At 44.3% G+C, this 16,686-nt stretch overlaps 1 protein-coding gene across 1 annotated transcript in view; it reads right to left on the bottom strand.

The window, feature by feature from the left end:
* Slc2a2 (solute carrier family 2 member 2) overlaps positions 1 to 16,686 on the bottom strand; it is a 36,862-nt gene that overhangs the window by 16,425 nt on the left and 3,751 nt on the right. Inside the window, exons 2-4 of the mRNA XM_028875814.2 lie at positions 14,130 to 14,222; positions 11,354 to 11,613; positions 3,871 to 3,995 (exon numbers count right to left, since the gene is read on the bottom strand). Coding sequence (XP_028731647.1) covers positions 3,871 to 3,995; positions 11,354 to 11,613; positions 14,130 to 14,222 — 478 coding nt within the window. The remainder of the gene's footprint in view (positions 1 to 3,870; positions 3,996 to 11,353; positions 11,614 to 14,129; positions 14,223 to 16,686) is intronic.

The following is a 16,686-nucleotide window of genomic DNA, read 5'->3' as shown; positions in this document are numbered from 1 at the left end:
AGATTTCCCATGCTCATGGATCGGTAGGATTAACATAGTAAAAATGGTCATTTTTGGGGGCTGGAGAGATGGCTCAGCAGTTAAGAGCACTGACTACTCTTCAGAGGTCCTGAGTTCTATTCCCAGTATCCACATGGTGGTTCCCAACCACCTGTAATGAGATCTGGTGCCCTCTTCTGGCCTGCAAGGACATATGCAGACAGAATACTGTATACATAATAAAATAAATAAACCTTTTAAAAAATGGCCATTTTACCAGAAGCAATCTACAGATTTTATTTGAAAAAAGATTTAAATACAAAGATTTTGAAAAGTACTGAGCCATTATGCTTTCTATATATTCATTCATCCATTCATTCATTTGTTCATTGTGTGTGTGTGTGTGTGTGTGTGTGTGTGTGTGTGTGTGTGTCCATCTGTCCCTGTAAACATCAGAGGGTAACTTGTGTCAGTCTGTTCTCTCTTTCCATGGGGGACCCCACAGTTGAACTCAGATTGTCAAACTCGTGACAAGTGTTTCACTTGCTGTACGTCTCTCTCGCTTTTTCCTGTAGTTTTCTTTCTTAGAAGGCATATTTCATTTGTTTTTATATGTATGAGTGTTTTACCTGCATTTACATCATGTGTGTCTATTGCCCATGGAGGCCAGAGGATGACCTCAGATCCCCTGAAACTGGAGTTACAGATGGTTGTGAGCTGCTATGTGGGTTCTGGGAATTGAACCTAGGTCCCCTGGAAGAATAGCCAGTGCTCTTAACCACTGAGCTACCTATCACTCTAGACCCCCTGTAGCTTTCTTAAACATATAGGCAATTAGGTATGTTGTAAATAGTGCCATATTGAGACATTTGCTAATTGCAGTTTGGTGTTTCCTTAAAAATTTAAAAATAAGCCGGCCAGCGGTGGCGCACACCTTTAATCCCAGCACTCGGGAGGCAGATCCAGGCAGATCTCTGTGAATTTGAGGCCAGCCTGGTCTACAGAGTGAGATCCAGGACAGGCACCAAAACTACACAGAGAAACCCTGTCTTGAAAAAAAACAAAAACAAAAACAAATTTAAAAATAAGGTTTACTATGGACTTCTTTGAGAATGCCTGCCTTCTAAATGAAAATAGATGGTCACTTGACAAAAGGTACTCTTGTCAACTATTTTTAATTAATGTATAACTTTAGAATCCACGTTGTTTTAAACATTCACATGGTTGGTATGGCATTTACACTTCTGCAGAATTTTACATGTGACTCTGACCTGTGACCTGTGGAGCCTAAGAGAGTCACCTAGTTGTCTCTTTCTCTGTATTTCAAGGAAAGGATGACAGAAATAAGCTCCCAGGTCTGAGGAGGTCACAGGAACTTGAATTTAAATTCCATTTCTGGTCATGTTTAGCAAACTTTAACACTCGGAATGCAGTGAGACATGAGTGTAATGACTGTGGACGGTCCACGCCACCTGGCGGGGCCAGCTCTGTGCTACCGCATAACATGTCTCTGTCTTTATTTTCTAGTTTGAAAATAGAGGAATGTTTTCCACACTGTGTTAAAAAGTGTGTGTGTGTGTGTGTGTGTGTGTGTGTGTGTGTGTGTGTGAGAGAGAGAGAGAGAGAGAGAGAGAGAGAGAGAGACAGAGACAGAGACAGAGACAGAGAGAGACAGAGACAGAGAGACTACTTGGGCCTATTTCATAGTGCTATTATTCATCTTTTATAGAAGGAACCGAGGCTGAGCCTTAACTAATCTGTCTAAGGTAGAGATGGTGCCAGAATTGATTCCCTCTGAATCCATGGTGTGGTCCACATCAACCTGACTCTCCTCCTTTTTCTGTTTGTGTCAACAGTGAACATTAATAAGGAGAGATATTTAAGTTACACTTTTGCTTCAACTGATCTTTGAAGACACATGGAATTATAATATTTTTTTCAAGTAAAAGGATTGGAAGTGAGCTGGAGAGATGGTTCAGAGGTTAAGAGCACTAACTGTTCTTCCAGAGGCCCTGAGTTCAATTCCCAGCACCCACATGGTGGCTCACAACCATCTGTAATGAGATCTGGCGCCTTCTTCTGTGTACATAATAAATAAATAAATCTTTAAAAAAAGGGTTGGAAGTAATCATAGAGAAATTTTGTGCCCTTGTCACTTTTTCCTGACCCTTCATGGGTATCTGTGCCTTTGAGGTCAATTCCAATTTGTAAAAGCAGGTTAAAATGGCAGCCCGGAGCCACCAGAATGGAGCACCAGAGTAGTGGCAACAGCTGGTGATTAGCTTCACGTGGTGTCTGCCAGATGTGATGCTGGACACTTTCCATGTATTCTCCCAGTTCCTCTAGAGCAGTGGTTCTCAACCTCCCTAATGCTGTGACCCTTTAATATAGTTCTTCATATGTGGTAACCTCCCACCATAACATTATTTCCATTGCTATTTCATAAACTGTAATTTTGCTACTGTTATGAATTGTAATATAAATATCTGTGTTTTCTGATAGTCTTAGGTGACCCCTGTGAAGAGGTCATTCAACCCTAAAGCGGTTACGACTCACAGGTTAAGAATGGCGGCACTAGGCAGATGGATGGAACTAGAAAATATCATCCTGAGTGAGGTAACCCAGACTCAGAAGGACAAACATGGTATGTACTCACTCGTAAGTGGATTCTAGATGTAAAGCAAAGGATGGCCAGACTGCAACCTGCAGCTCCAAAGAAGCTAGCTAACAAGGAGAACATTGAGAGGGACACATGGATCAGCCTAGGTAGGGGGAATAGATGAGATCTCCATGAGTAAACTGGGGGTGGGAGGGCAATGGAGGGTAGAGGATGGGGGATGAGAACATAAGGGAATGGGATGGTTGAGCTGAACAGGGATGGAGTATGAGAGCAATGAAAGAGATACCATGATAGAGGGAGACATCATGGGGATAAGGAGAAGCTGGGTGCTAGGGAAGTTCCCAGGAATCCACAGGGATGACCCCAGTTTAGACTACTAGCAGTGGTGGAGGGGGTGCCTGAGCTGGTCTACCCTGGTGATCAGATTGATGAATGTCCTAACTGTCATCATAGAGCCTTCATCCAGTAACTGATGGAAACAGGTGCAGAGAGCCTCGGCCAAGCACCAGGCCGAGATCCAGGAGTCCAGTCAAAGAGAGGGAAGAGGGATTCTATGAGCAAGTGCATCAGGATCATGAATGGGGAAACCTGCAGAGACAACCAGACCAAACTAGTGGGAACTCATGAACTTTAGACCAACAGCTGTGGAGTCTCCATGGGACTGGACTAGGCTCCCTGCATAAGCGAGACAAGTGAGTAGCTTGATTTGCTTAGGGGCCCCTGACAGTGGATCAGGATCCATCCCTGGTGCATGAACTGGCTTTTTGGAGCCCACTACCTATGGTGGGACACCTTGCACAGCCTTGAGGCAGAGGGAGGGGGTTGGACCTGCCTCTAATGAATGTACCAGGCTCTGCTGACTCCCTATGAGAGGCCATTCCTTGTTGGAGGAGGGAATTTGGGTGGGGGGGTGGATTGGGGAAGGAGGTTGGACGGGCAGGAGGAGGGAAGAGGGGGATCTGTGGTTGGTATGTAAAATGAATAAAAAATTTCTTAATAAATAAATCCCCCAACCCCCAAAACAAACAAAGAGAATGGCTGCACTAGCGGCAGATGCTATTGTCATCTTCACTTCACAGATTAGGAAAGAGAACCAGTTACGTAATCTGTCTGAGGTCAAACAATTAGAAGTGATGTTATTGGAGGGGACAGGGACACGCATGGCATCACAGCTCGCTCTTCCTTCCCACCTTTGCCTTCCCTCTGTGATGCCATGTTAGGCATCTTTGCCTAGAGTGACTTTCAGATGATGGCGCGTGTGTGTCACTCACCACAGTACAGTCCTGATATACTTCTTCCAGCAATGATGAGGATATGTGATGGTCCGAATTTGGAACACCCCATCAAGAGAGCTCCAGTCAAAGAGAGACTGTTCGCTGCCAACATGGCTTTGATCCTGAAAATTTAAAAACAATTTTAAATTCAGCACCAAAATATGAAGAAATTACTTGTTTTCAGACCCTATTGAGATTTTTACTTATGAATAATTTTTTTTAGTTTTACTGAAAAGCTAGTTCAGGATTCTTGAAGCATGCCTGCTGCTTCCTTATCTGTGAGCTGATGTATTAGCACTGAGTACTATTCATAATGTACTTTCGTCTACTTGTCTCTTATTTTCATAGAGACAAATGCCTTGATTTGCTTTGTTTTTGTGTTTTGGAGATGTGGGTCTCACTCGCTAGCCCTGGCTAACTGGAACTTACTCTGTAGCTCAGGCTATCCTTCAGCTCTCAAAGATTCTTCTGCCTCAGCCTCCACCATGCCTGGCTAAGCAGTTTGACTTAAGGGGACACTTCTGGTACTTATTCGGTTATTTGATTTTTCTACAACTAGTTTGTTTTAAAGAGCAGTGTTTTGGTGACTGAAAACTGATTTTGTAGTTGCTATCCATCATTTATTTGTCTCTTTATTGTTTTGTTGATAGTAAAGTTGCTGCTTTGAAGTCAATTTTCCTTTTGTGGGCATTTTTTGGAAGTAGATTAAAACACTTTTCTAAAATCTGTCTTAATTATAATTATCCTTATTTTCACACAAAGCCAGCAAATTTATTTGTAAAATCTATGAATTAATAGTAACCAAATTTAAGGAATTACATTATTTTTGAGACAGGATCTCATTCCAGAGTCTAGGCTGGTGCAGAATTCACTCTGCAGACTAGCCTGGCCTTGAACCTGTGGCAATTCTTATGTCTCAGTCTCCTGGGTGTTAGAAGTATAGGCATGACCCACCATATCCACCTACTGTAAAGCACATTTTTAAAGCTGACAAAAGCAATAAAAACATCACTAACCAAAGTGGCCATGTGGAAATCACACACAAGCTTTCTTGAAAGTTAAGTCAAAGATAATAAAGCCGATACAAGAATCTGAGCAGACAGGTTTGGCGGTGTTTGTACCCCAATGACATGTACATCCCTTGCTGTGTTCATGTGGTCACTTTGCCTATCTGGGTTTTAGACTCTGATGACAAACGGGCTGTTTCTAAGCACATATCTTCAAGACCAAACACACCTTTTCCTTAGAGAATACAGCTAGGTGTCCACACAGCAGTATTTGCCTAGCAGCCATGTGTAGGCTTAATGGTGTCCCCCAAGAGCCCAAGTCCTAATCCCAAGATCTGTAAACATCACCTTATCCAGCAAAAGGTGTTTTGTGGATGTGATTACAATAGCAGTCCTGGACAGGAAGAATGTCTTGGAATATTCAGATAAACTCAATGAAATCACAGGTGTCTTTGTAAGAGCAAGGCACAAGAGAAGGAGAAGACATCACAGAAGAGGAGAATGGAGTGAGGCCCTTCTAAGATGGTGTGCTGGGTAGTTCATGTCAACTTGACACAAGCTAAAGTCATCTGAGAGGAGGGAAACTCAATTAACAAAATGCCCCCTTAAGATCGGGCTGTGGGCAAGCCTGTAACGACATTTTTTAAATTAGTGATTGAGGAGGGTCCAGTCCATTGTGGGTGGTGCTGTCCCTCAGCTGGTGGTTCCAGATTCTATAAGAAAGCAGGCTGAATAAGCCTCGAGGAATAAGCCAGTAAGCAGAACCCCTCCATGGCCTCTGTGTCAGCTCCAGGTTCCCACTCTGAGTTTCTGTCCTGACTTCCTATAAAGATGGACAGTGCTGTGGAAGTGTGAGCTGAAAACCCTTAATTCCCCGAGTTTCTCTGGTCACGGTGTTTCATCACAGCAATAGTCGCTCTAACACAGATAGAGGTTGGTACCGGGGTAGGGTGCTGCTGTTACAGACCTGCCATGTTTTGGGGAAGAATACAGAAGGACTTTGGAACTTTGGGGTAGAAAAGTCATTGAGGGTAGAGAATTCGGTGAGCTGTTCCTTAGGAGCTTGAAAAATAAACATTGAGGACAATGCAGTGCAGAAGCTGGAGGCTGGCTTGTGAAGTTTCAGAGGGAAGTTGAAAGACTTTATCGGGGCCATTTGTCATTTTGAATTAAGAGTCTGTGGTTCTGGTTAGCTGGGGCTGAAGAATCAGCTGTGATTAACAAGACACCAGAACTACTGAAGTGAAACCTTTGCTTTGTTGGGATACTTGATGCTGCTTAGCTGGAGCTGAGAATTTAGTGGTGATTAAGAAAAGACCAGCAGTCGGGCAGTGGTGGTGCACGCCTTTAATCCCAGCCCTTGGGAGGCAGAGGCAGGCAGATCTCTGTGAGTTCAAGGCCAGCCTGGGCTACAGAGTGAGTTTCAGGAAAGGCGCAAAGCTACACAGAGAAATCCTGTCTCAAAAAAACAAAACCAAAACAACAAAAACAAACAAACAACAAAAAAAGAGACCAGCATTGTTGAAGTGAAATCTTCTGGGAAGTGTTTCCTGAGTACACACAGAAGCTGTCTTCCAGAGGGAAGAAACCCTAAGACAGAAGTTGTTAACAGGGACTGGGATATTGCTATGATAGGCCAGACCATGTTTTTGTTTGAAATAATATGGACTTTGGGAGTTCGGGTTAGGAAAGCAGTGGAATGCTTTAAGCACTGCCTAATGGCCTATACTAATAGGAGCATGGAAGGCAGTGGTGCCAAGAGTGATTGGACTGTGGGGGCTGGCTCAAGAGGGTTCAGAGGAGAAGAACGGGGGTAACTGTGTGGCCCAGAGGTGGTTCTTGTGATATTTGGTGAAGAAAGTGGCTGCTTTTTGCCCTTGTCCAAAGAGTCTGCCTGAGGCTAAAGTGAAGAGGTTTGGATTTATTCCATCAGCAGAGGGAATCTCAAAACAGCCTAGTGTAGACTCTGTTGTGTGGTTATTAGTGGTAACTCTAACGGAGATTTATAATGAAAAGGAACAAGCTGAGCAAATAAAATACAAAATGTACAGATTGAGAAAAGGGGCAGCAGGAAGTGTAATAGAGCTAAACCTTATGTTCAAGGAGACAGACAAATTAAGAAATGGAATAAAGGGAGTGATGACCTCAGGGCAAGATCCTACCCAGCTAAGTTTCCAATGTGTGAAAAGGAACTAAAGAAAAGTTTAGAACTGGGTATGGTGGTGCACACCTTTAACCCCAGCATTCTGAAGGCAAAGGCTGGCAGATCTCTGAGATTTGAGGCCAGTCTGGGCTACAGAGCAAGTTCAAGGACAGTCAAGCTTAGGCAGTGAAGGACAGAAAGCTGGTGAAGATGTAATCCAATGAGGGGGCCATGTTCCAGTCTCAGCAAGCAGCAGAACTCCCCAGCTTCGGCCATGTGGCTCTGGCTTTAGAGTCAAGGAACAACTAAGGAAAGCCGCTGAGGCCAAGCATGTGCCAGAGGTGTCCCTGCATGGAGGCCCAGAGAGGCCATGGGTGAAGCTATGAAGTTGAAGCCTGGATTGTCTTGGAGACCCCAAAATGTTGGAGATATCAGAGTCATTGGATACCTGCCAAAAAAGACTTGGAACTTGGAGAAAGAAGTGTGTTGCAGTCAACAAAGCTGAAAGGAGTTGGAGATCTGAAGAGCGTTTTGACATCAGACTTGGAGATGTAGAGTTTGGAGTTTGCCCAGCTGGTTTTCAGTCTTACTTTGGTCCAGTATTTCCTCACTATGCTCCCTTCTCTATGTTTTGGAATGGTAATGTATATACTGTGCCATTATATGGTGGAAGTATGTGATTTGCTCTTTGCTTTTGATTTTACAGGGGATTACAGTTATGAGATTGCATGAATCTCAGAGAGACTTTGAACTTCAGACTTTTAAATAAGTTTGGGACTATGATAAACTTTGGGGACTTTTGAAGTTGGACATAATGCATTTTGGCATTATGATATGACTACAAGCCTTTGGGGGCCTGGGAGTGGAATGTGGTGGTTTGAAAGAAAATGGCCACCAAAGGGAGTGGCATTATTAGGAGATGTGGCCTTTTTGGAGTAGGTGTGGTCTTGTTGGAGGAAATGTGTCACTGTGGAGGCAGGCTTTGAGGTCTCACATAATGCTCAAGCCATGCCCAGTGAGAGAGACCATTTTCTGTTGCCAAGATACAGGACACTCAGCTACCTCTCCAGCACCATGTCTGACTGCATGCTGCTATGTCCCACCATGATGATAATGGTCTGAACCTTTGAACTGTAATCGAGCTACCTCAATTAAATGTTTTCCTTTGTAAGAGTTGCCATGGTCATGGTGTCTCTTTACAGCAAAAGAAACCCAAAGACAGTGGCCACTATTGTAACTCATGCTGGCAGCTCAACTTGATAGTCTAAGAGTCATCCAGGTGGTATTGGTTTTGAAGGCATGAAGGGACCATGGAAAGCAGCTGAGGCTTGGCACTGAAAGGCCAGGAGACAGACACCATTGGTGAAGGTGCAGCCATAGTGGCAGCTGAAGACCCAGGAATGAATGGGTCATGCAGAGAAGTTGAGGCTTGGCAGTACAAAGAGAACCTAGGAGAGCCTATTGGTGAAAGTGCAGCCCAGTTGTGGCATAAATGCCCAGCATTTTGTAGATGCAAGTACCGAGGGATGACTGCCAAGAACAGTAGCAGCAGTAGAGTGGAGGCTGCCTGAGCTTAGAGCAAGCTGTGTGTGCTGCAGAGGGTGGAGTCAGAGAAGTGACCCAAGCCACTGTTTGGAGGAGCCCAGAAGGTGGTGAGTGAATCCCAGACACTGGGCATGGAGCTATTTGTATAGTTGGAGTTTGCTTTTGCTTTGTTCAGGTTATCACTCTGACCTGGTTCTTCCCCCTTGAAGTAAGGAAGTATTTATCTTAATTTTGATTTTTTACAGGAGCCCACAGGTGAGAGATTTCAAACTTTTAAAAGAGATTTTGGATTTTTAAAGAGACTGATGTGTTAAAGGGACAGAATTTTAATATGTTTTTGTAAAGACTATGGGACTTTCAAAGATGGGAAGGGGCCATGAGCAAGGAATTAGGGGGATGGTATTAACTAGAGAGGACGAGGCAGGGATTTGCTCCTTAGAGTCTCCAGAAGGAATCAGCACTGTTAACCTTTTGGCATTTGTCAAATATAATGAATGTTGGAGTTCTGACCCCCAAACTGAAAGAAAATTAATTGGTGTTGTTTGGGTCACTAGGCTGGTGATAATTCACCACAGTGGCCAGAGGGTGTAAGGAAATCCTGGACGACCTTAAGAGTAGGCAGTGTTCCAGCGCTGGCTAGCCCTGGGGCTGCAGTGCAGAGACCCCGTTAGGGTGGCTCTCGGCTCAGACTGCCAGGAAATGCTTTTTGTCTTTGCGAGGAAAGAGGATGCACAAAGCTAACGGTGGTTTATTTACCCTAAGAAGTTGTTACCAGCTGATAGCGTCTATTCTGTCAGGCAGGGCAAGACGAAAATAGAAGACTGGGCCAGTCAGCAGTCAGTCCTGCTGGAGCAAGGGTCCCATGAGGCCTCGGCCCTCCCCAAGGTCTATAGACAGCCAATGCTTGCTGGAAGAAGGGGAACGGTTGTTGTCAGTGGTCTAACAACCGTTCGGTGCCCACGCTCCTGCAAACAGCCCCTCCTCCATGCTTGTGCGCTCCTGCAAACAGCCCCTCCTCCATGCTTGTGCGCTCCTGCAAACAGCCCCTCCTCCATGCTTGTGCGCTCCTGCAAACAGCCCCTCCTCCATGCTTGTGCGCTCCTGCAAACGCCCCCTCCATGCTTGTGCGCTCCTGCAACAGCCCCTCCTCCATGCTTGTGCGCTCCTGCAAACAGCCCCTCCTCCATGCTTGTGCGCTCCTGCAAACAGCCCCTCCTCCATGCTTGTGCGCTCCTGCAAACAGCCCCTCCTCCATGCTTGTGCGCTCCTGCAAACAGCCTCTCCTCCATGCTTGTCGCTCCTGCAAACAGCCCCTCCTCCATGCTTGTGCGCTCCTGCAAACAGCCCCTCCTCCATGCTTGTGTAAGTCATTAATTAAACTCATTCACTACGAAAGAAAAAGAAAGGAGTAAAGGAAAAGAAAGGAGAGGAGATGAAAGCAGAGGGGGTGTAAAGGAGTGGACGGGGCATCGGGTGTAAACATGATAAAATACATAGTGTACATGTATGGAAATGTTATAACGAGGCCCACTACTATGTATAATTAATACACGCTTAAAAACTTAAATAATTTAAAATTATTTAGTAGCCAGGGGTAGGGAGGCCAAGGCAGGCAGACCTCTGGGAGATCACATATAAAGCAGGAGTTTTCTTAACTGAGGATATTACAATAACCTGAACTTTACTGTGTACTCGAAAAGGAGTTTCCTTCGTGAATAGTCAGTTTCTACATTTTTACTGTTTCTTGTGTTTTATACAATTTCAGTAGAAGAAAGTATCAGCATTTTAATTAGTGCCTCCAAAGCAACAGTTTATGTTAGGAAATGGAAAAATGAAATGAATTAAACCCAGAATTATTAAGCTAATTAATTACCAAATTACTGCTTTCCTTTTCAATTTTTTTTTTTTTCATTTTCTGAACTTTCCCTGTTTGGCATGTGTTAATTCTATTGTGAAAATAAAAGGTAATTAACACACAAAATTCGATTCAATTAATAGGAAATCAATGTAAAAAACAATAACTTGCTTTTCTAACTTACCAGAAGCCCCAACTTTGGTACACGTGTTAGCAAGTGTATGAAGGAACTGACTCCACTGATGTAGTTTTTTAAAGTTGTTTTGAATTTTGAGTATGTGTGTATGTGTCTTGGGGGTAGGTGTGTGCAAGTGTGAATGTGAACTGGGTCACCTGTAGCTAGAGGTACAGGTAGAGGGTGCTGGCAGCCAAATTCGAGCTCACTGCAAGCACAGTCTTGCCTCTTAGCCACTGAGCCATGGCTCTCCTCAAAGCATGCAATAGGAACTGGAGCTGGGAAGCTCTGTTACTGTGATCTCTGGTGGAGCTTTGAGATCTTAGCAGGAATGACAGCAGGAAGTGGAAGCCCTGTGCCCAGGGTGTGGCGACTTGTCAGGATGTGAAGGTGACCATCGCACTGGACTAATACAAGTGTCAATTTTTAATTTACAAATGAAAACAATGTTTGAGACCTGGTGTAATTTGGTGGCACTTTCCTCACAGGTTTTAAAACTTACAAAGCCAGAGGAACGAAGTCTCTAGAAACACACATCAGATTCACTTTTTCTGCAAACCCTTCCACAGTGACCAGGATTTACTAGCTGACTGCAACAACATTTTCTATTGATTTGGCCTAACAATGACCTAGCTCACAGGCTTCTAAGTTGAAAACCACTCTAACACTGTCCCACAAATGGGAAGATGGTGTCTCTCTATAAAAAGCAATAACAAAATATTAAAGCTGTGTTTACATTAATTTATAAAACTCACCTTCCAAGCCTGTCCCCTAGCCACCCACCAAAGAATGAGGCGACCATTCCACCCACTGCGAAGCTGGACACAGAGAGAGACCAGAGCATAGTGATGAGGCGGGCAGATCCTGAGGCCTCCTCTTCAGCCCAGGGGGGTGTGGTCGCAGGTGCTGGCGTGACTATGAGTGGGAAGTCTGTGCTGTTGACAGCATCGTTACTGGAAGCTCTTCGGTCATCCACCGCAATACCCAAAACATGTCGGTAATGGGATATTATTACCTGAGGAAACAGGGAAAGCCGTCCATGACTTCAGCATTGCACAGATAGCCTATGACGTCCCTTTAAAGGTCTGTTAGGTGTTCAAACAGGGCGGCCTAATTGTGTGAGCTGTGCAATACAGAGATGGGTAGACTGATTTGTAGTTGGTCATGTCCTGTAAAAAAGAGGTGACGAACACAGGCAATGGAGCAGGGTGGGAGGAGGCGCCGGAAGAAAGTGTAGAGTACCCGGAAGCAGCTCCCGAAGTACACGTTCTGCTGTAGGTTGATGGCCGCAAGGGCCTGGCTTTGTGGCATGATAGCTTCTGCCCCAGCTGGGCAAGGGGGCTGAAAGAAAAGGCTCACTAGTGGGAAGCCTCTGCTTTTTAATATCTGCCAGAGGTCTTGGCTTTTATGTTGACAAGTACTTACGTTGAAGATATTCTTCAAGCAGAGAAGACAGATTTTTATATGAGTATTAGTATTACACAAAGGATTTAATAGTAATATAAAAGGAAAAAAAACTACTGGCAAAGCTCAGAGTAAAAACTAAAGTTAGAACTATATAAAATTCTAGCACCTGGTGTTATATCCTTGGTAGAAGTGAGCTATAAATTTAGTCATAGACTTCCTAAAAGTTAATGCAATTAGATTCAAATGGTCAAGTCTGGAGTTGATGAAATTTTGAGATAAAAACAGCTTAGATAGAACTGAGAAAGTATAAAGACTTTTCCTATGGGTCCTCAGAGAGGTCAGTATTTCCCAAAAGAAAGAGTCCTCAATGCTAAATTTCTAGCCACATTTTATATGGCTGCTGTAGCCATGAAGATGCATCGCAGCCTTTCCCCCTCCACACCATCCTTCTCAGCACTGATTCAGCCCTGTTCAGCCCCCATAAGCTGGGTAGTTCCTCTCCAACGAGGATCTGGACCATTGCTGCTCCCTCTTCCCGCTTATGAATAAAGTCCTGTTTGTAAAGCAAGCTGAGCCACAGGGAGATTCACCATCCTCTGTGCAAGGTCGCTCTCATAGATGGCTCTCCTGTAGAGATAGCGGGCATGGAGAAAGGCTGGAGGAATTACACAAAATGTTCTTAGCAGTTTAATATATGGAATAGAAATAATTGCAGGTGATTTTATCTTCTATTTTCTGCAGTGGGCAAGTGTAATTTTTATGCTCATGAAAAATTGTGTCTTAAAAATACCTTTAAATGTTATTCAACTGGTAGAAAATGCCTGGTAGGGGTCTGTGTTTTCAGTTCTGGCTCAGGCTTAGATTGAAGGAGGGGATATCTCAGTCTATTCTCTCTGGTAAGACTAGAGAGGATGGTTTTAGTAGGGATGTGAAAAGGACTCCCAGAAAGGAAGGATTTCTAGATTGGCCTGGATCTTAGGAGGCTGAACAAGTCAGCACATTCTTTCATCATCCACAGAAAAATATGTGATTCTGGTCTCCTGCCTGCCCCACCCCTCCCCTCACTCCAGCATTATTCTTTGGAAGCCAGAACAAGAGGACTGACATGCTAAGGATGATGTGCTCTTAATGAAGAACCATCTCTCAGCCCTAGGAGCTAAGCAGCAGTCCGTGTCGGACTCGTCTGCACACACTCCAGTGTTCACAGCCTGTGGTGTCTTACACTTTTCTCAGAACTGTAAGAAAAGCAGATAAAATGATGAAATGTGATGGATGTATTCAGAGCACCCCACACACCCTGAGCTTTCCTCATTGCATCCCTTCCCAAGGTATATTCGCTCCCAGTCTGAGTTGGAGCTCAAGGGCGTGGCACAGTCCCCTAACTAAAGGGCTGTGGCATCTGGGAAGAGTGAGGTCTGAGGATCTACTGCATAACAGAGAAAGATACACAGAATGCACCCAGAAACGGTAGGAATTCTCTGACATGTTTCCTTACAAAGTGCCACGTCCTTTCTCCATTCACAGTGAAGAAGATCCAAACTCTTTGAACCTCTTGACTACCGAGCTAACGTTTGTAGTTTTTGTGCTGAAGGTCTGTGTGAGACAAGGAGAGGGAAGGACAGCTATCTTTTAGTGTTTGGCCCCTAAAGTTTCTAATCTGCCACAGAAATGAGTCAAAGGTTGGGATAATCTGGTGGTGGAAAGCCTGATGCAGATATTGGTGCATGTTACTGTGCATTGAATGGACACATCTTTCTGTCATTCCCCCTGGTTCCCTGGTGTTTTTCATTCATGCCTAGGGGACAGCTGTGACTGAATGCTGCAAGGCATTCTTGCCTTTCGACCTCCTGAACAGGAGGCATTAAGTTAGCATTTTCTCTGAGCTCAGAGAACAGCAGTGTCAGAGATAAAAAGTTGTGCACTGCTCTTTTTGACTCAGAGGGTTGTTAACCCAGGAGTCAAGGCCAAAATACCAGCTGTGAACCAATGCACATTGTACCTGGCCAGCCAGGCTCACCCCATGTCTCTCACGTGGACAGTTTATCTTAGTGTGTGAGGAACATATGATACTCTGGGCAGGAAGAACCGACAGGACTTGCCCCAAAAGAACTGCGTTTCACTTACGTCCTGAGGTGCGTTGATCACCCCAATGTCATAGCCAAACTGGAAGGAACCGAGCACAGCAGTGAAGACAGTGAAAGCCAAGGTTCCCGTGATCTGAGGAGGAAAAACAAAGCTGGGAAGCAGCAGTTCCTGCCCCTGACCTCCACATGGACTCCCCGAGGCTCTGCTTCTTCCCCTCCCACAGCCAACCACAGCAGCCCGTGCTCACAGGGCAGGTGTCAGTCTAGGAGAATGTGAACGCTGTTCACCATTGTCTCCTGTTGCTAAAGCTGAAAGTAAAAAGAAAAACACAGCAGGACAGCTGTTCCAGAGTACAAACTTAACATTCTCCTTGTGTCTTTTTTAAAAATGATTTGTTTATTTTATGTGCATTGCTATTTTGTCTGCATGTATGCTTGTCGATGTTGGATCCCTGGAAGGTAGAGTTACAGGCAGTTGTAAACTGCCATGTGGGTGCTGGGAATCAAACCCAGGTCCTCTGGAAGAACAGCCAGTGCTCTTAAGTGCTGAGCCATCTCTCCAGCTCCTCTCTTTGTGTCTTATACACACGGGCATGTGCACACACACACACAGACACACACACACACACACACACACAGACACACACACACGACAGAGAGGAGAGGTAGAAACCATGGGCCAGGCAGGTTTTGAACCCCCTGGTTTGCAGTTGAGGCTGATGTTGAACGTCTGGTCTCCGTGACCTCCCCTCCAGAGAACTAGAATTACAGGTAAGCACCACCATACCCTGCGTGTGGGCTGCTAGGGGCAGGCCCACGCTTTGTTCACGTTAGGCAAACTGAGCTTAATCCCCAGCCCCACATCAATATCTTTTCAAGATTCAAAGTCAGAACTGAGAATTAGAATTGCTGCTGAAGGGAAAAAGAACTGCCAGCTCAGAACAACGGTCCTGCGGCAGCATCAGTAGAGATGGGAGCTTCCCAGACATTTCCCCTCTGCAGAAACACCCCAGCACTCACTCAGAGTCATCCTGGTTATCATGATCTGTACCTGTATCCAGGCAAGAGTGCTTTTCAGGATTTTCATGAGACTGAGCATGGAGGTGTGAGTTAAGTTACCCTAAAACTGCAGAGCGTTCAACTCACAATTAATTACTCATCCAGTCAGCTGACAGGAATCATGCATGCAGATTCACAGGTCAGGGTGCTTAGAACAGCAGCTTGTGGAAAGAACTGTCATTCAACAAGAATGCCAAACAGATTCAGTCACATCAAGATACACATCAGATACACTCAACATGCTATGCAGCAACTCAAAAGAATAATGTGACCAAATACATTGGCTTTTGTTGTTTGTTTTTGTTTAGAGACAGAGTCTTGCTTTGTAGCCCTGGATAGCCTGGAACACATAATGTAGACCAGGCTGGCCTCAGACTCACAGAGATCCACCTGCCTCTGCCTCCAGAGTGCTGGGATTAAAGGAGTGGGCTATCATACTCAGCTCGGCTTGTTTTAAATGGTAAATGAAATTGTAAACCTCACTGAATGATTTGTCACATGATTGATTCATTGATGCTTCACAGTGCTGCGAGTCAGGCCTGGTGCCTTCTGCATGCTGGGAAACTCCACCTGTAAGCTACAGCCTTAGCTCACTAATGCTCTGAAAAGGACGTAGACACGAATAGTATTGGACTTGTACATACAATGCTTCATTGAAGAATAAATAAAAAAGTGACTCTTTTGAAAAGACTGTAAGGCTGGAGAAGTACAGGTAAAAGGAATATTTTTAAAATTCATGCTGTTAGGTATTTTATAGGGAAATGTTGTATGTGTTATCATATAATTTAAAGTTTCAGCCAGGCAGCACAGGCTATAACAGGTATTATGTTGGGTGGGTGAATGGGTCACATCGGCATGGATTTTGGTTCCTTGTTGATTTTTGCTTTTTTTATACCTTAAGTGACTCTGCCTATTTCCCTTATAGCATCTTCAGTTTGTGTCTGAATTGTAAGATTGTAAATCTCTGCACTCCAGCATGAAGAATAAATAATTATCCAGGACCCCGATTCTCTAATAAAACTCCAGCTCAGTCATCAACAAAGTCTCACGGACCTTCCTAGGGACCCTAGAAGTTCTCCAGCCCAGTGACTCTGAAACAAGACCCTATTCTGGGGCTTAGGATCTGTGTAGCTCCTAGAGCACCCCCAAGTCCTTCTATTGGATTGGAATCTCACTTGGGCATGTGCAGTCTGTAGGTTTCCACAATTCCCTTCTTTTTATAGCTGTAGTTGGCCATTGTGCAGGCCACTGTCAGCAACTTTGTCCTGAAAGGACAGCAGGAGATGCAAAGATGTCTGTCTGTCTGTCTCTCTCCACTGAAGACACATACATATATCCATGTACATCACATGTATTATATATTTATTACAAAGAATATATACATATTTATACATAAGAATATCTTATACACAAGCAAGTAATATTTAAAATATGCACACACACATACTTACTATATGGCATATAATGTATAGACTTATGCAAGGTTTTGAATGACTTTCTAAAATGTAGTAAGACATCTGGAACTCAAAAAATTAAAA

Source organism: Peromyscus leucopus, chromosome 6, assembly GCF_004664715.2.
Source record: "Peromyscus leucopus breed LL Stock chromosome 6, UCI_PerLeu_2.1, whole genome shotgun sequence".
Taxonomy (NCBI): Eukaryota; Metazoa; Chordata; class Mammalia; order Rodentia; family Cricetidae; genus Peromyscus; species Peromyscus leucopus.
The sequence above is the reverse complement of the archived record's forward strand: the minus strand, read 5'-3'. Positions and strand labels throughout refer to the sequence as shown.